At 33.5% G+C, this 19,262-nt stretch overlaps 2 protein-coding genes across 3 annotated transcripts; one reads left to right on the forward strand and one right to left on the reverse strand.

Moving 5' to 3' along the window:
- Positions 1–5,263, reverse strand: LOC128983331 (intraflagellar transport protein 20 homolog). 2 transcript variants are annotated; one of them, XM_054402581.1, is made up of 4 exons: positions 5,178–5,263; positions 4,099–4,286; positions 3,109–3,263; positions 1–162 (listed from the first exon to the last, which is right to left on the reverse strand). In XM_054402581.1, exons 2-4 carry the CDS (start codon positions 4,220–4,222, stop codon positions 49–51), a joined length of 393 nt encoding a protein of 130 aa, XP_054258556.1. In that variant the 5' UTR covers positions 4,223–4,286; positions 5,178–5,263; the 3' UTR covers positions 1–48. The 2 variants fall into 2 exon arrangements, with proteins under 2 accessions (XP_054258556.1, XP_054258555.1); XM_054402580.1 differs by lacking the exon at positions 5,178–5,263 and adding an exon at positions 4,935–5,171.
- Positions 5,264–6,189: 926 nt separating this feature from the next.
- Positions 6,190–19,072, forward strand: LOC128991750 (uncharacterized). Its single transcript, XM_054414924.1, has 5 exons — positions 6,190–6,943; positions 9,020–9,131; positions 9,957–10,095; positions 12,881–13,082; positions 14,613–19,072. Exons 1-5 carry the CDS (start codon positions 6,458–6,460, stop codon positions 14,754–14,756), a joined length of 1,083 nt encoding a protein of 360 aa, XP_054270899.1. The 5' UTR covers positions 6,190–6,457; the 3' UTR covers positions 14,757–19,072.
- The last annotated feature ends 190 nt before the right edge of the window (positions 19,073–19,262 follow it).

Genomic DNA, 19,262 nt, shown 5'->3' on the forward strand with positions numbered 1-19,262 from the left:
TTTGACCAAAAAAATATTTTATTAATAATAAATTAAATATGTTTTTAGTTAACGGAGAACCATCTGATCGATGACGTCCTGTTGTTCTGCTTCTGTTCTTAGAAGAGCTTGGTGTTGAATACGCAACCGCTCCAGTTCTGTGGACTTCTCAATGATCAGAGCCTGCAGAACAAGTAAAAAAATGATAATCAACTATCTAACAAGACTTTTGGATACTAGTGAGTGCTTCCGTGTTGATCATACTTCCTATTGTACTACTCAAAGTCAATGGTGCTACATGTGTCTGGTCTTAGCTGTACTCACATTAGTGTTTAATTTACATTGCGCTAAGAGAAAAATATTTAACATTTATTCTAAAACATGATATATATATATTTAGTTATTTAGTATTTAAGTTTAAATTAGTTTATTTTTGTATCTATCTATATAATTAATACGCTACATGAAATTTAGTCGGATGAACTCCTCCGCCATTTCTTAACCGATTTTATCCATTGACGTCTCATTGAAAAGAGCGTGTCGCGTAGATTTGCAAACTGGCCTTACATTTTTGAAAAAGTCCCTTGGGCTCTGCCCCAGTGGCTTTGAAAGTTCCCATGTTATCCTTATGAAGAACATAATTTTTTACATTTTGATCAGCTGTATAATTTAATTGCTGTTATTTATTTTTCAATTCAATGAAACACATTGAGTACATTTATTTATTATTTGAGTTTGTGTAAATGATATAACCCCCAAGACGGATCGTGTTAGTATGGTTGTATCTAAAATTTGTGGATTTATCGTTGTTTTGTGTCGCTATGACGGATCGTGTTAGCATAATTGTAACTTAAATTTGTGCATTTGACAATCTCAACTATATTAGGTTACAAATGCACCCTAACACTACCCCAAAACGATTTTTCGTTCTCGATTGGCCCTCTATCAATGACCTGTGTTGCCTGTACAGCGAGGAATTTTGAGAAGACGAAAACCGGCCGGAATGCTTTAGGTTTATCAATAACGAAGATAATCATGGACAACCTTATTTGGCTATAAGTCAGGAAATGTTTGTAGAAAACATTAAAAAGCAATACCAGGTTATGAAATATGATACAATATGTACAGGAAATGTTGATTACTGTTATATACATCGTGAGTATCTCAATGAGCTACACACCGGTAATCTTTTAGTTGATTCTTTTAAACTAATTGTAAATATTACTGTTATTCGTAAATTTTAATTAATTTAATTGTGGAAATTCATTAATCACGAAATCCATTAGTCACTGGTTTGTTACTTGTATTAATTATCTGTGATCATAATATTTTTATCGGAATATTATTTATTTTGCTTTATAGTTACTGTATAGCCTTTTTATACTTTTCTATATAGGATTATTTACTAGGATGTGCAGTAGTTAGGATAGCAAAGAGCTCGCTCTTCATATTAAAAATAAATAAAATTATCATGCTAACAAGGGTGTGAAAATGCTTTATAAGCAAGTTATAGCTACCGGTATTCAAAAATTTCACTTTGACTTTTGGTTAAATGAGGGCTTCTTTTAATTCCACGTACGTACCTTGAGAGGTGCACGCCTGACCAAATAGCCTACATTTGTATTTATACTAAATAGATTTGAGACTAAGTGGTGGAAAAGTTTATATTAGGTATATGCAACCAATCAGCAAAGATTTAATTACAAACACGTAAATAAAGAAATCTTAAATAGTAAAATATAAACATTAATTCAAACAAGCTGTTACCCACGGGCTTCATCCCGTTTTACTTTATTATTAATTTAGTATATCAAAGTGTTTTTTTTTACGGTTATTAATAACGGTGAAAATTCCAAAAAATTGTAATTTTAAAATTCCCATTTTATTCTTATGGAGAATATTATTGTAAAATGTAGTTGGCTTGTTTATGGATATTTTTTGACCAAATTAACTTGGCAAATTTATTTATTTTATACTAAGCTATGAATACTTCACTAAAAAAACACACTTTGTTAGTTTACTTGTAGCAGCAAACCTAGGTACTCGTTAAACCTAAAGTACTTTAAATAGATTTAATTGAAAACCAATTCAGACAAATGGAAATTCGCTTAGTCGGCAGGTTTGCTGCGGCAGGGGTATTTTTTTTTTCTAGAAGTGAGGATCTCAGGTTAAAAACAGTGTTTTGAGCAGTTTTACCCAATAAAAATGCAGTAATAAATGGTTTACCTTATGGTTGCCATATTCTTGAAAAATTGTGAATTTCTGCATTGTGGAAAAATCCACAATTTTTCAAGAACCTGGCAACCATAAGGTAAACCAATTTATTAATTATTCGTTCTTGAAGCTGGAATAATACACAAATTATAAAAATGGAGTCCGAAATCGCCCGTCACTGGAGAACGGCCCGGCCTTCACAAGGCCCGCGCAATGACGTTTATGGGCAACGTGACAAAAATACTCCATTTTTGGTCTCACAAACACTGTTTTTCACACTAAAAATGTTAAATAGCACTTTAAATAATATTTCAAATGATATACCTTCCTCCCTCCCAACCATTGTTTATTTGAATAACAGTGAATCATGGAACTGCTGATGACAATTTGGTATTGGGGAGTCCATCTTTATAAAAAAGGCACATAAACTGAAATAATAAACTATAAAATATTGCTGTATCGTATATAAAGCAAAAACACAAACAAATACGTCAATAAATGTCCAAAGATAATAAATTGTGCAAGTGGGAATTTACCACCGGTCTCAAGAGACCGGCACCGGTTGGCGAGAACGGCACCGGTTGGCGAGAACGGCACCGGTTGGCGAGAACGGCGGGCGAAACACACACAGTATAGGTTATGTGATGCTAGCAACGCACACGCAATAACTCCGGTCCTATCTACCAGGTTGCGCCACACTGAGTGATTAATTTCAGCATTCAGCGTGACCTGGCTGGGCACAGGTGACCGGACAGGCCCGCACTCATTGTGTTAAAAGGTACTAGGGTACTGCACTAATCGTTATGCCGAAGTCAAATTTTGAACCATATTAATGTGCAGTTTTCTACACAGGCTACCTCTGTGGCTTTTGTTCCAACATTTCAACCATCTCATAGATGTTTTGTGTAAACTGACATGATATTGTTGTTCCTGGGCCTCTCGCTGCTTGGCCATGCTCTTGATGAGATTGCGGGTTCCAACAGCTTTCATCTTTTCCTTCTCAACCTCTTGAGCGAGAGAGTCGACCACCGAGATAAAACCCTCCACGATATCCTGGAATCTTGTCATATCTGCGTAAACATAGTACATTTAGCATTTTAGATCATTGTACAGGTTGTATAGGCTTTCAAACAACTTGTAATCGTTGATTATTTATTGTCAACTTGTAAAATATAGAATATTTAAGATTTCCCATCAATAATTAAGTCAATAGTGATTTTCAGAAAATTTAAAAGCAGTTAAGAATGGTATGTTTTAATCTGTGTTGAATATATTTATTTTTTTTTTCTGGTTTTTACACGAATGGCAATTGGTATGTAGCAATAAAAAATGTTATGGGAAATTAGTCCACCTCTTCAAATTGTTTTCATACAAAAGGGGATCAAATGTGTCATTGATCCTTTTGCACCCAAAGCTTAAGGAAACTAGCATATTTTATGATAAATATATACTTTTTAGTCGGTACCTCTGGATTCTACTGTAAAAATTGCAATAATTTTAGCTTCGTCTCTATTACCTATGGGAAATAAATGGATGTTTATATAAACAGCAAATAAATTCATTAAGAAGATTTTTTTTGTAAAACATACTGGTATTTAATAGACTTATTTTTTTAACAATTTTTAGATTGTTTTGATAAAGCTGAATTCAGGTTCCTTTATTTATTTTTGGTCATTATCATTAAAAGTATCAGTTGACCAAAACTTTATTTGAGCAAAAGTTATAAAATTATAACATCATCCAGTCCAACTATTCATATATATTTGAAGTTCAGCTCAAAAGTACTTCAAAATCCCTTAAGGAGCATTTGAATGTAGACTAAGAGTCATCACTGACTTCATTTTAAGCCTAACAATAAATAATACAAGGTTTAGATTTGATTTCATTTAATAAAGTTTTGCACACCTTCAATAAAAATAGAACATTCCTCTCGTAGCTCGCTACTTTTAGCTGCGACCTCTGGGTCTACTATGCTTATCTTGTTGAGCTCGTCAAAGTGGAGCCCGAGTCTTGTTAGTCGGTCGGACATTGAAGTCAAGATGTATTCTATCTACGTTTTGAACTTTCACTAGATCTGCTTCACAACAGGCTCGCTTTAAAACAAAACATAAATTATGAATGTTCATTACAGCATCTGGTGGTCAAAACAAAATTTCCAAGATACACTAGCCTATAACCTACACACACTTGGCTACTAACTACATTCAGACTACTTTTTGGTTAGCCTCAGTTTGGGTATACTACAACTACATATACTATATAATCCAATACAACTTTACAGTTCCGCAGAGAAACTACGATACAATATCGGATGAAAGATATTAGTTTGATATTTCTTCTCAGATTTAACTTTCTTTATAAATATAAACTTTACAAATAATCTGATAGTAAACTTATTATACCTTCCCTGTGTAGCAGCAAACCTAAGAAGGCATACTCGATGAAATAATACTATTTAAATAGGGCATAAATCTTAAATTGTTTACCCCTTCAAGTTAAAAAAAAATTGCTGAGGCGCTGAGCAATTTCTGTAGGGAGGGCGAAGAAGATATTTAGTTAAAATCAAATCAGGTCAATGTAAATTGGATTTTTATTTATTTTTCTATTATACTTAGGCCTACTTTACATTTCAGACAAGCTCACTTATTGTTTCCAATGTTTATTAATTAATATAGGCTACAGTATAATATATAACTTAGTTTAATGCAAAGAAATTAAATAAGTTGCTTGAAAATCCTTACACCATCAGAGCAAATTGAAATCTCACAAAACAGTTTAAACATAAAAATCAGAAACCTAATTAGAAGATATGTAAAATACAAGTAAAAAACAATTGCAAGTAACTGAGCAATGTCAATTCCACCTATAATTAAAAACTTGCACTTCAATGTACATTCTTTCCCACAAAATCCCATTATGTAAATTTGTAATTTGTACTAAAATTTTGCACTTAAATAATGTTTAGTAAGTTTACACAAATTTACCTAATAATAATACCCAAAACAGTTTCAGCACAAAATTACCACATGCATTTGTTTGTTGTCATTTCAGTTGTCTTGGTAACCACAGCGCCACAGCCTAATTAATTATATCGATACAGTTCAAAGTTAGTGGCATAGTTCAGCCATAGATTAAACATACTTGGATAGTCTATGACTGAGCATACTAACACCGTTTTTTGTAAAGTATTTTAAAAAATATAACAATAGAAAGAAATATAGAAGAAAAATATAAAAAAACTTCCTTTTGGAGAAGGCCTTCTTCTCATTGGAGGAATATATGGAAGCTGTGTAGATGTTAGGCTCAGCAGATGAAATTTATTTTAGTAATAATTTTAGTATAATAGAGACCCTATAAAATATTGTAACAATGACAAATCACCTGTCTGAATATGATGTTATGTGATTATTGGAAAATAAATAAATCTCAATCACTGATGGTTGCAAATGCAAAGTAAACATCTGAAATCACTTATTATGAAATCCAGGGTAAGTTAAGCACGTTACGTCAAAATTAGTAATATATGTTGCGTAAATATATGTTTTAAGAGTTATAAGACGTTTCTTTTATTTACTTTCCATAAAATTAGTAATGTCAATTTACCGGTAAAATTGCCAATGGAAAGGATCAATGAGAAAAGAGTAAAATAATATGGTAATCCTTGGACGATTATTCAAAAAGGTAATTACAATTCGTATACAATTTTAATATAACAGTCGACAGCAATAAGGCATATTAAAGGCTTGTGGCTAATAGAGAACATTATTATAAGAGAGAAATTAAGGAAAACGTCCAAGGTCTTTGAGATTTGAGTCACGTTTTGTAGGTTTATGGAATTAATTATTAACAACAGCTCAACAGCTGATTCCCCCACTTCTATTTGTTTTGTAATCACAATTCTGAATATCTTTGTCTTGTCTTTGTCTACTTGTCTTCTTTTCTTCGCTTCCTCAATCGAATCGTCGTCTTATGTTGTGTTGTGTTTGTGTTCTTGTGTTGTGTTGTGCCGTTGTGTTTGGACTTGGAGTTACCTATTGTTTTTGTTTATTGTTGTTGTATTGAATGAAGTTGACAATCATTGTTTTGTTTACTCTTCATTGGTACTTTTAGCTTGTAGTTACCGCTTTACTATCATTTTTATCCTTGGACTTCAGGGAGGAATTATTGTTGTAAAAGGAGGAATTAGGCTGAACGAAAGAAATATCAAGCATTTTTAGTCATCCAGCTCTCTAGGCTACCAGCCTAGGTTTCCAAACATTTGACCATGTCGACTTCTACTGTAGGAGAAGAATCCAAGTGTTTTTGCGTCACCAGGAGATTATTCATCCACATATTGGATGCTGCAACAATAATTTTTATCGTTGGACTTCAGGGAGGGGTACTTAATTACTATCTCATCAGACATTACAAGGATTCAATCGGCCCTTATTTCTACATTTTAGGGGATCTATTTACAATGATTGTATTTGCTGGGACTCTCACAACTAGCTTCACCTACCTAACCAAGAAGCAAGTAATTGATGACAAGTTAAAAAAGAAAGCCAATTTCTTTACACCTGCCCGATTGATTCAGGAAGTAGAAATCAACCTGCCATGGTCCCATAGAATCTTAGGTACTATGCCGTTTAGTTACATTTCATGGTTGGTTTATGTGATTATTATGTTGAGCAAAGTTGTAGTTATCTTTCAATCCCCAGGGCTTGTGAGTCACCTTAGTTTGAAAGATGTTTTTGGACCCAATGTTTTAAAGGTAAGATAGTGTAAAAGATGTTATCAATTGATTAAGATATTTTAGGCTGTAAACTAACTTAACCCTAGGCTAGATCAGTAGGGTAGCAACAAGTTGAAAGAAAAGGATCTGATAAGGTTTGAGTCCTTAAAAAAATGAGAGCCTATATAGCCCATTTCATTTGGTTCGAGAAGACATTTAATTACTGATACTTTCTCAGGTAGGCTATTGGAAACTAGCTTAATCGGATAAACTTATTAGATTCAAAAGCTCTTTTTAACTCCTAAAATAAATTAGGCTATACAAAGTCTGTTTACAAACTAAGTTATTTGCACTCGGACCTTAGAGTTTTTATCACTTGATGCTTAGGCCTACATGGTCTGGATTAAGTTAACCCTCCGAATGTTAAGCGTCGTAAAAGCGACTTATAACACACCCGCCGTGGTGTTATGCGTCGCTTTTGCGACTCACAAACACTGTTCACGGCGACGGCTCTGGGACTGACTGAATCGGATTGAACTGTGGATCGAGTTAGGTAACTTATTGTTTTTTTCTGCAGATTTAGAGCTTTCTCCTGATGTCTGTTTCTAGACGCTTTTCATTTTAGTTCCGAAAATATTGTAGCAGACAGCTGACTTGCGTATTTGTAAACAGCTTGGTTAACCTCGCACCGATGACTGATGTGTTTTATTACGTTTATCATTGTTTTAGTGTTAAAAATCAAAAGTAGTGATATACGTGGTGCATTATACTTAAGAAGATTTAAGTGATTTTGAAGGGCTGGTTGATGATCCTGAAGAAGTAGGTAGTGATATTGATGTAAATTATCAGCCAGATTCCTAGCTATGGTTAAGCTGCATTCTTTGCTAATAAACGCTAGGCCTACCTATGTACCGAAATCTGTTTGCAAACCTACTTCCTTATATTATTATGTTTTTGGAATCCTCATAAAATTCTGAACAAAGTGGCTATTTTAAAATATTTGTAGACCTATAAATTAGAACAATTTATTGAGCGCAAACATAAATTTGTTCATTTATTTCATAATTTTTGAGAAATGTTAACACCACATAAAACCCTGCGATTGCGCAATAAATGGGCGAACGTTAAGACCAAAACTAATGTATAGACACTTGGAGGGTTAAACCAGGTTTCAGTTTATTGAGGTGTAGTAAAAATGGGTAAGGGACTGTATTTGTAGGTATGGCTAGCCTATTAGTTTTAATAAATGTCCCTTAGGCCTAACTTTATAGAGTAGGTAGAGTAGGCCTAGGCCTATAACTATTTTTACCGCAGATCACTTGGTAAGACTTGGACACAGGACCCAATTGTGGAAGTCACTTATTTTTGTTTTTATGTCCCAGACGAAAAACAATATCCATTCATATTTAGGCCTATAACTTATATATTAATTTATATATTCACGTACGGTAGCCTATATAGTTCATACATAATGTGTCAGTTAGCATGATGACCAAAGTAAAAATCATCTTATTTGATACCGTACAATTTTGTACCGGTTGTTACTAAATTTCCATGTCATTCTTAGGAAGATAAGTAAACTTTTGCAGTTTGCTTGTTTTATTTTGATCAAATTTGGCAGATTAACTAATTTAAATGCTAAGCTATTGAAATTTTACCAAAAACACCCTTTATTACCTTTCCTACAGCAGCAATCCAAGTAAGGGCACGGACTTCGGGCCCAAGACAGTGATGTCGTGAGTTCGGAACCTGGTCACTGCCGCAAACATTTTAAGCTATCAGTAGGCCTACAGTTCAACTTCGTACTGTACCGGCTCACGCTCACCCCTTGGTTTGCTGGATACGTTCCACACACGAGTAGTTAGTCAATGTGGATGGGCAAGTGCAAAGTTAAAAAGGTCGCCAACCTATTTTTTTGTTAAGTTAGTCTTCTTATATTATAACCTTTAATGTTGATTAACATACGTAATGAATCTGTCTTGTTTAAGGAAATATTTTAGTGAAAGTCCAATCAGTCAAATGTAAATTCACCTAGGTTAGACTGAAGTGTCTCTGTGACAGGGGTATTTAACAGTAATTGTGTTACGGTACCTATAGTTACTCTTATTGTTATAGCTAACCATCGCACTGGCCAGCCTGGTCTTCCTCTCGCTGGTAGAAGGCCATAACTGGTCCAAGCGTGGCTCTCCTCGATACGCCTTTGTCACCTCTACTTGTGCCAAAAATGGTAAATGAGACAAACATGTTCAAACCATGTTTATATTTTAGACTAATTGCTTCTCTAATAAGCAGTTCAAATAGGCTAGGCCTTCTGTAAGAAGTTGGTATTTGGTGAGAGTTCTAATGGCCAATGTTTTGTACAGTCACTCGCTGTCAGATACCCTCCATTTTGCAACCGAAACATTAGGCCTACCTTTATTACTCCCAATACTACTCTGCGTTATTACTTAACTATAATAATAAAAAAATATAACTAAGACAGATTCATTTAGACAGAACAAATGGACATTAACAACTTAAAGTTAGATACAATTAGTAAAGAAATTTAGGCTACTTAGATACTTTTATTGAACATTGTTTGCTTCTGGTTTAGCCCAAAAGTTGTAACACGCCAACAAATATTTTTGAGTCAGACTTGATTTTATGGTTGTCGGCTTGATTAATGGTTTTTAATTTGAAGCTGCGCGTATTAATTATATCCTAAACATTGCTGAAAGACCTAAGACTTTGTGGGTTTTAAGTTGTCAGGCTAGTTTCAAATTTGAAGGCAAAAGCTTTTCAGTAGTGTTAACCTTATATAGGCCTATTTGATAAAACACAAAACTGTAAAACCAAACTATCAGCCTCCTCAGACACTATATTTCATTCTCTTAAGCAAGGTCCAATAATGAAATTAGCAAAGTCCTTGGATGATTTGCTGAGTTAATACAAAAAAAAAGTTATACGTAGTAATAATAAAAAAACAAGTCCCTTTGTACAAGTCAATGAGAAATTAATCAATTGTCAATATTTTTATTGCTTTACATAATTTGCTGTTGATCTCTTAATGCAGGCATGGAGATATTCGATGGAGTTGCATTTTTGGCTCTACAAATGGAGGAGAAAGTGAACGAATCTGGATTTAAAGACGCAGTTCTGGTGCTCTCAATGTTCACTTTCATTTTACCAACACTCTCATTGTTTAAACTCAGGTAAGTCAGTTCAGTGATTACACCACTTATTATTTCCATTTAGAATGAATTGTTCTATTTATATGGTTGTGATGTAAGAGTCGTGGGTGACAACATATCGATGGTCCCCGTGGTAGTGGGAGCGTTTCACGATTTCGTCCTGTTCGCAGTTGACGACGATGAAGTCCCCGCAAATGCGGGGGATGATCACAATTTTGCGGGGAAGTTCCACTTCAGGGGCAGGGGTCGCTCGGGTTATTTTGGCCCAGGGTTAAAAGTACCCTAAATACGGCACTGTAGGTTTAGCTTAAGATTTTATAATATGAAAAGTCTACTTTTACTATTCAAAGTCAATGACATCGTATATAGTACCTGACACACAAATTTCAGATGTAGACCTATGTCGGAAACGTGTTAAAGCTGCTACGATACAATGGGTAGCCTATTAACAACCCTTCTGTTAATAATCCTACTAGTAATACATGAATTTACTATACAATTAAGTAGGCCTATAGCCATAGCCTAAAGTATTTTATTTTATTTGTTTCAATCAGCTCTGTTGCATGTAGAATTAAAAGAAGTTGAAGCATTTCAAGAAAGCAAATGAGAAGTATAATTGATTACCACTATCCATATTTACTTACTAAATCCTCAACCAAGAACTTTGAAGCCCTTGGTTGGGTATGGTGGGGGGGGGGGGGGGGTTGTGTGTTAAAATGAAACGACAATATTTATAAAACCCCCCATATAGTAGTTTTTTTTTGCAAAATATCAGCTAGTTTATCCAGTGGTTTTTCTTAATGGAAAAACAGACACACATACTATTGAAAATAAAAAATGAAGCACAGATTAATTAATTTAAATCTGGTCCTGCTAATACTCCTGTGTAATCTTGTAGAATAGTAGTTTTCATCACTAGGAGGAGCGATAGTGGTTCTCTTTGGTACGCAATCGTGTTTTACAAGCGAGGCGCAACTGAGCCTGGAAATATGATTAAGTACCAAAAAGACACTTACGCTCCGTGTGGTGAAAGCCATTTGCATCGTCATCAATGTTTACCTATCTGTTGTTTACTAACATAACTTTAAATATTGTTATAATCCATTAATCTCTATGGTGATTGGCAGCGATTTCATAATGTACTAATAAAATTATGAGGTTAGAGAACCAAAAATTTACCATATGTTTTATCTGTTCCCTATTTGAAGCTACCCAAAAACAATGATTTTACAGACGATTTAGAGAATTAAAAACTGCTGCTTTCCAGACAGTATGATGAAAAGACAATTTTAGTATGTTTTGACTTTGTCTACCTCAACAACTTTTCCGTCCCTTTGGCCTTATTAGCTGTTCTTGATTACGGTACTGTTAGTTTTAACAATTGCAATTGAGTTTTGAAATTTTTTTAGAAAACTACCCAAGATGTTCTATTTTGTTATAGGCTAGATCTGTTATTTACTCCCTAGAGTTGTTTAAAAATTGGAAATCCAGTCAAAAATCCCTCCAGTTAATTGAATAGCTTAAAAATACCCTATTAATCCTTTGATAAATGTTTTAACATTTAAAATGAGGAATGACTAAAGCTATTTGTTGCTCAATGCTGGATGTGGACTCGGAGATAATCAGTAAAATGCCTGTGGTTGATCTGCTGTTATCTGTGTTGATAAGGTGTTATTTTGGCTATCTAAGCTATAAACTGCATCATGGATGTCACACATTTAAAATTACATAAACTCACTTGAAAAGGGTTAAGGGTTATTGTTACCTTATTATTACCGGTTCTTCATCTTTTACCCCAAGGGGGATTGATGGCGTCATGAAAAACATGAATACTTGATCATATACATATTTACAAGTTTAACAAACATAGATTTAACACTGAGGCTGTGGACAGGCGTTCTTCAGCCTAGGCCTAATTGAAGGTCATCAAAATACTCCTTCAGCGAGTAGTAGGCTTTTTCTTTAAAGTACTCAGTAAGTATCTTAAGTTATCCCTTTGTCGAGGAGTAGGATGGAGTTTGGCAACTTATATATTGTTAGGGCTCCATTACTTTGAGTCCCTCTGAGTCCTTGACAGTCTAGTTGGTTGTGATGCCTAGTAAGGTGATGATGTGTTGCTGCTCTGGAAGGAAACTCCTCGATATTATCTAATATGTATTTTATTTGTTGTGATTTGGTTCACTGACAGCTTTGATGTTAGAACAGTTTAAACTAATCTAAAAGGAGCTATCCTTGTGTCAGTTGGTTTCAGTGCTTGATACTTGGAAGTTTCCCACTGGAAGCACTAATGTGCCATGGTCGTTTGTTGTTGGCCTAATCATTGAAAAACTCTTCCTCAGAGCCTAAGGCCTTTCGAGAAAGAACTTTATTATTCTGTTTCCAAGGCTTTTTCATATTCAATACTTCCTATTTCTATTGGAATCCTGTTGAATACTTAAGTACATATGAATCTTGGTCCACTTTTCTCAAGGCTGGGAGATATTTGAGGTACATGTAGATCATTTCTCCGGCGAGTGTCGTAGTTGTGCATATTTACTTTCTTGCTGAATTTTTCAGGCTTTCTGTTGACCATTAGTGTTGATTCATGAATAAAAAGGGCTGTTAAAATTAGGATTTTTGATTCCACAACTAGTTCTTCTTGACAGTGGGCTGCATATTTTACATTGCATATTATTCTAATACAACGTTTTGCAGTAGGATTTTTGAAATAAATAAAATGCAGATAATCCCCCAGATGATGTTTAACCTACATCGACATTCCCAAACTACCCCAGATGATTAATAAATGTTTTTTTTTATTCTGCAGCTTACTGGACTTTGCCTCAGAGAAGGCGTGTCTCCAAGTTACAGTCCTTCAGAATGTTCTCCGTCTCACCACAGTAGATCTTCCATTCCTGGCTGTGCGGATGTATCTCTGGATCTACTACCGAGAGAACGCCAGTCTCTTTCTCATGAAGAACATCTTCAATATCATTCTCATCTCTCGAACACTCTGCCCTGATCTCAAGGTAAACCATGTTCAAGGAAATAGGTATTCAAATTAAGAAATGGTACAATACAGTTAGAAACAAAGTTCCTTTTTTTTTTTAAATTAGAGTTGTAAAATGCTTATGAATTGTATGTGAATATTAATTATTTGCGTCAACTTATATTCCTAGTAAGATATTAAGATAAATCCTTGACATTTTATCAGAAGATTATTAAGTTGTGTAGACCTGTAGCAAAAAGTGTGGAGCTGAAAACTGCAAGTATCTTTTTCCAACAATACAATTAGATAATATATGTTTTATCATGAGATAGCTATTTACTTGAAATACCTGTTTGACTTGTCAAAAACGTTAAATTTATATAACAGGTTTTTAAAAGAGGCTAAAATATCATGGACATTTTTGGCATTAGGCCTATGCTCAAAGTGTATAAGCTTATGGCTTAGCCCTGGTATCTAAATGTAAATTACCACACACAGATTCAGATTTTAATTTAGGAGAGATTTAATCTAGGGATGGGTTTATTCCAAAAGTCGATTCTCGATTCCACCGATTCTTGGCTTTGGAATCTAAATCAAGAATCAACCGTTCAAAGTTTAGACAAGAATTGGCCTGTTACCATTTTTTAATTTTTCTCTTTACTTGAACAAACACCCCATTATCACAAATTTCTTGTGGAAAGCCGTAAAGACAGGGGTTAGTGTAGTAAGCTAATCAATCCATTCAGACAATTTGGTAAAACAAATAATTGTTTCAGTACCGGTACTGAGAATTAATACATTTTTGTACCAATACTTCACTAGCAAAAAGTATTAGTTTTAGCACTATAAAAAACTATTTTTTACATAATGGAATCAGAATGGAGAATCAATTTCAAAGGATCGGAATAGAAACTTTATTGAATCGACTCATCATTAATTTAATTAATCTAATCATAATACTTTTTGTTTATGTTGAAATTTATATAAAAAAAAAACATTATTCTATGCTATGGTGAATAATAATTCGATGTTGAGAACTTAAAGTTAGGCTTTACTAAACTCTAACTGTATTGACTGGATGTGTGTTTCAATTGACACGATTTTTAAAATTAAATTTCCCAGTGGCAAGAACGAGAAAATTGATATATTAATGTTACAGTACCTTGTTTTTTTTTCCTTTGTTCAAGAGACAAGTATTTCTGCAAAATAAAGCTACAAAACAAGGTACTGCAACATAAATATATAAATTTTCTAGTTCTTGCCACTAGGAAATTTTATAAAAAAAAAAAATTGTGCCTAACTGTTACTTAATTAAATCAAGTGATATAAAAAAGTTTATGTTTTGAATGTGCAGATTTTGTATATTTTTCTCCTCTCTTTGAGTGAATTTCAGAGTGTGCGCTTTACATGTTGTTTTTAAAAATTAATAGTGTTTTAAGCTGGTTAAATTAAAAGAAATATCATTTATTTCACACTTACATATAACTGAACAGTAGATCTATAAGGATGAACGATCTGTAAAGCAGACAGTTTAATCGGACAACAGTGCTATGCAATTTACTCTTCCCAGGTGCTTGCCGAAGGTCATTTCGGGGACGATCCACAAGCTGGGATTACACATACAGATGGAGAAAACGTCAGTCTGAACTGTGACCGAAAGGACGAACTCGAGGAAGAAGCTTCAGAACGGCGCAAGGCTACTGTGGAAGTTTAAGATTACATCTGACCAGGTTTTTCAACTAGCCAATATCTTGTGTACCTGAGTACTGTGGAAATATTTTCAGAGGTGCATAATGCATTTACTATACATTTTATTGATATTATCTCTACAGCAGTATTCTACAACAGCGAGTTACTATTTTACCGTTTAGTTTTGTTCAACGAAAGGCTCTAGGTCAGCATTTTGATTTGTAGAGCAAAGGATAGCAACTAGCTTACCCTAGGATATGTACACACATAAAATACACAATATTTTAACTCCTGCTAATTCAGGGGGTGACATATTGTGTGTTCTATGTCCTATCTGCAGCTCTTATAAATTAAACTAGCTGCTTTCCCTATATTTTTATTTTGTATTAATATTTAGAAAAGGCATTTTTAGCTTTTTAGTAATACACGAAGGATAAAGGAATGGATACTCAATTAAGAAAATAGTTCCATACAGTCGAAGCACAATATTCAAGTCCATAATACGATTGCTAATTAAGTTGTAGAACTATATCTTATTGGATACAATTGTAATCTGAAGAACCCCCTTTTGGGGAATATTACAAAGTTTGATGATTTGTATAATGATCAACTATTCAGGACTCTTTTCTTAGGCGAGATACATTTTTTGTACCAGTTCCTTTTCACTGAATGTTTTCCCCGAATGCATTTATAGTTACTTTAGTACCTAGTTTATATTTACTCATACTACCTCATCAGGATTTCTGTTTAACCCCAAGGTCCACCATCAAATCATGGTGGTTACTAAGATGGTTTAACCATCAAGTCAACATAGAACATTAATCACCAACAGCAAAGTTAAGTCTTCCTTACTTTTAGTTGCTATTTAAAAATGTCGTTACAGTCCACCATCACAAAAAATAATTTCTAGACAATATATTTTCCTTTAGTTTTATTTATTTTTTATTTTTAGGATATATACAGTAGTGTATGGAATCTTTTAACATAACTTTGTCTTTCTTAGCATGTATCAAGCACAATATTTTATTCTATGATTTAAGTACTTAATAGCTTCCGGTGTAGGGTACTTTTAAAGTCACTAATACCATATTTTTGTATTGAGTATTGAATTGTTTTATGACAGAGGCGTAAACCCTGACTTTTTTAAATGTTGTGTGTCTCTTTATGCTTGTGGAATCCTAGCAATAGGGTATCCAATATCATGACAGTAGACTCTAGCTAACTCGAAATGCTAGTGCCAACAATTTTTCTATGAGCCACGTTTAGTTCAAATTGTTTGAATTAAATAGAGGCCATTCTTGATCAAATTAGATGTACTAAGGTAAGATAAATTAAGTGAAAATGTTAGTAAAGAGTTGTGTGTACAGTCTTTGAAAACTAAACTTTTAGCAATACATGACTCTTGTATTTGCACTCATTATTTTTTTAATACTATATGCACAAGCAGCGTATGAAGTTACCGGTTGATGCTAAACCAGATATGCCTAACTTTTGCATCACAGAGGCCTTGTATTTTGAGAAAACTTGAGATTTAGAGGTAATATTTTACTCAATGAGGTAAAATAGAAATGTAATTTAACTCATCTATCGAACTTATAAAGTTATAAAGGTAAAATTGTGTCTTTTGTCTTAGTAAAATATAACCTAAAATCTTTACTTGCACAGGTTTTTCCACCGTAATTGAAAATATAGTAGCTTTAATATCAATGATTTCTAGTTATAAACTCTTCAGTTAGGGGGGTCAACTTACACTTATTCAAACATAATGTTATACTAGCCTTAACTATTGTCAATTGTTTTTTATATTAGACTTTTAGTCTGCAAAGCTTTAAAATAGGCAGCAGAAAATGCTTTTTGTTCTTTTGACAATCAGGCCTTACTTACAAACAAATATATATAGCATTTGAATAACTAGCTTAAGTTAGGCGTAAGATGAGTTTTGAGTGGCTTAAGATGTAACGACAATTATATAGTGATGGGTCGGTACAAAAATTTATTGATAATTACTGTCACCAATTTCAGAATATCAAAAAATCAATAGCCATTTTCGTACCACTCAAAATAGAAAATAACTTGGGTGTATTTTTCTGAAAGAAGATTGTGCAGTTGTCTAGATGTTTAATTGTTAATCAGTTAGGAACCGTTACTGATACCAACCTTGAAAATGTGATTACTAATTATTAATTATTTATTCACTTTATGTTATAATTAAGTAATCAAAGCTTGCAATGTACGCCATCAATCATTAAATATTACTGAAATATAAATGGTGGGGAGGAGGGGGTAAATGAAACTCAAAAATCTAGGCAATGGCTCTCTTCAAAAATCCCCTCCAGGAGACGCCCCTTGGATTTATATTGACTTTTGACGATTGAATTATTATACCAATACCAATGTTAAATAATTGGTAGCATCGACTCATCTTTACTTACACATGTATTTGTTGTAGGCATAATTTATGTCCTGTGGTTCCTTTGGCATTTACTAAACTATCTCTCTCATTTTATACTAAAAGAAGATGTGATATTTTGTGTCTTAACATGTAGACGTTTCTATTATAGCGATTACGTGTGATCAAACTAACAAGCATTTAATACTTGCCTTAAATTGTTACAAAATTAGTTTTATGAAAATTGGTTTTAAATTTGATTTAAGCCAAAGCACTTAAGTAAGGCAATGGGATGATTTTGTTGAATCATAGTTCAAAAACATTAAGGTACAAACTACAAACAATTTTTTTTATTTTTGTTAATTTTTAAAAAGTACAGTAAAACCTCGATTATTTGGCCTTTGACAAACCGAACCCTCCAGTAAACCAGCTTGATCCCATCAATAACATAAAACTAAATCATACCCTGAAATAAATAATATGTGATTTCATATTAAAGTACAGTAGGGTTCACTCCTACACTAAAACTATTTATTGCTGTTTTTTACATAAAAATCAGCCCATTAAAGTGCCACAGTTGCTGATAACTTTTTGCAGAGAAATGGCTCTATTAAATTCAATGATGGTAACTTTAATTGATTATTTTAAATTCTCTCCATGTTCGCCGGGCCCTAAATCTAGTATACCATGAGTCAGATTTTTGAAGTTCTACTGTATTTTTAAAAGTCTTTTTTTAATATGTCGTTAAAGACTATTTATATCACATTAGGCCCTATACTACTTATAATAACTAACGTTATGATTATATAATTATATAAAAGAAATATATGTAAAGTTATTTAGTTATAATAAGGGGATGGATTTTGATAGTTAGTTTTAATGATGGAATTACAAAGTTTGATTAGATTTTTTCTGGTGACTCTTGGAGAAGTAATTTGCAAAACTCTTTTAGAAATAAGAAAATTGCTTCACATCTGCTTCAAAGAAATACACTACTCTATAAAATCAAATAAGCAAATAAAATCATTAGATTGTATGTTAGATTATGCCATCATTATCTACCTCACGTTCAAATAGTTTGAAAGAAGTGATCAAAATATAGGTAAGTTGTAGCAAATCGTGGATTCTAACGTCTGAAGTATTATTTAAATAATTAAGTATAATTAATGTATTGAGTTTTTGGGTTATACAACTCAAGTTATTGTGTGATTTTACCGTTTTGTATGACTACATTAATATAACATTAACTTTGAGTTAATTTACCTCCATTATGCTGTGAGTAACTTGACAATTTTATTGCTATATTAACCATAGCGTTTATATTTATAATAGCCTACGTTATAGTTATGATGATTTTTTAAAAATCTTACAGATTTGATTTATTTTAATAATATTTTGGTTGTGAATATTGCCAGGCAAATATGTTCTCTAAAACATGTGATATTTAGCTTAACACGTTCGCTGCTGAGCGCTAGATGCCGGGACGGCGCCAGTTGCTGAACTAACGCTCGGCCGCTGCGTGACATTGCCACCGATACACTGAATCACAGTAAAAACAACAGTAGTTATACTGGATGGCAATGTTCTGCAATAAAACTGGCTTTGGATATAGTACTAAGTGATTCTGATAGATAGCAGCACTACCCAGGTTACAGTCAGTAAAGTAGTGTCGCTATCTAGCAGGAAAGAGGTAAAACAAAGCCCTGTTCCAAACGACCCTGGTGGTGATTTGGGAAACTATATTTTTTATTGTCAGAAAAGTACGTCCGTACGAGCTGCAAAGAAATATAGAACGCTTGTGACGTGCTGGCTTATCCATAGCAACGTTAAACAACAATGAACGGTGACGTTCTGGAACGTTCTTAGCTCCTGGCGCCGTGGCCCGGCTGACGTTCCGGAACGTCCGTAGCAGCGAACGTGTTAATGTTGCTTTTGCTAATCATCAAATGTATTTTCTTAAAGCTTTTGTAATTAAACTGAAGAATAAATGTTTAAAAGTCAAAATGTTATTATTTTACTACCCAAATTGTTACTATAAATTCACATTAGATTTAGATTAATCCACAACTTTTTCTGTCATATTTAAATTTTCATAAAACATTTTATGAAAAGTGTTACAGTAGTTTAGTGCGACATCTATCA

The sequence above is a fragment of the Macrosteles quadrilineatus genome, unplaced genomic scaffold (genome assembly GCF_028750875.1).
Source record: "Macrosteles quadrilineatus isolate MER2022 unplaced genomic scaffold, UCM_ALF_1.0 Scaffold_1__1_contigs__length_201487025, whole genome shotgun sequence".
Classification (NCBI taxonomy): Eukaryota; Metazoa; Arthropoda; class Insecta; order Hemiptera; family Cicadellidae; genus Macrosteles; species Macrosteles quadrilineatus.

Coding starts and splice junctions, on each gene's coding strand:
- LOC128983331 (XM_054402581.1), bottom strand. CDS start 4,222: ATGTCCGACCGACTAACAAGACTCGGGCTCCACTTTGACGAGCTCAAC. Junction 3,264..4,098: donor ATGTTCTATTTTTATTGAAG/GTGTGCAAAACT, acceptor ATGTTTACGCAG/ATATGACAAGATTCCAGGAT. Junction 163..3,108: donor CCCAGGAACAACAATATCAT/GTCAGTTTACAC, acceptor CTTGTTCTGCAG/GCTCTGATCATTGAGAAGTC.
- LOC128991750 (XM_054414924.1), top strand. CDS start 6,458: ATGTCGACTTCTACTGTAGGAGAAGAATCCAAGTGTTTTTGCGTCACC. Junction 6,944..9,019: donor TTGGACCCAATGTTTTAAAG/GTAAGATAGTGT, acceptor TTATTGTTATAG/CTAACCATCGCACTGGCCAG. Junction 10,096..12,880: donor CTCTCATTGTTTAAACTCAG/GTAAGTCAGTTC, acceptor TTTATTCTGCAG/CTTACTGGACTTTGCCTCAG.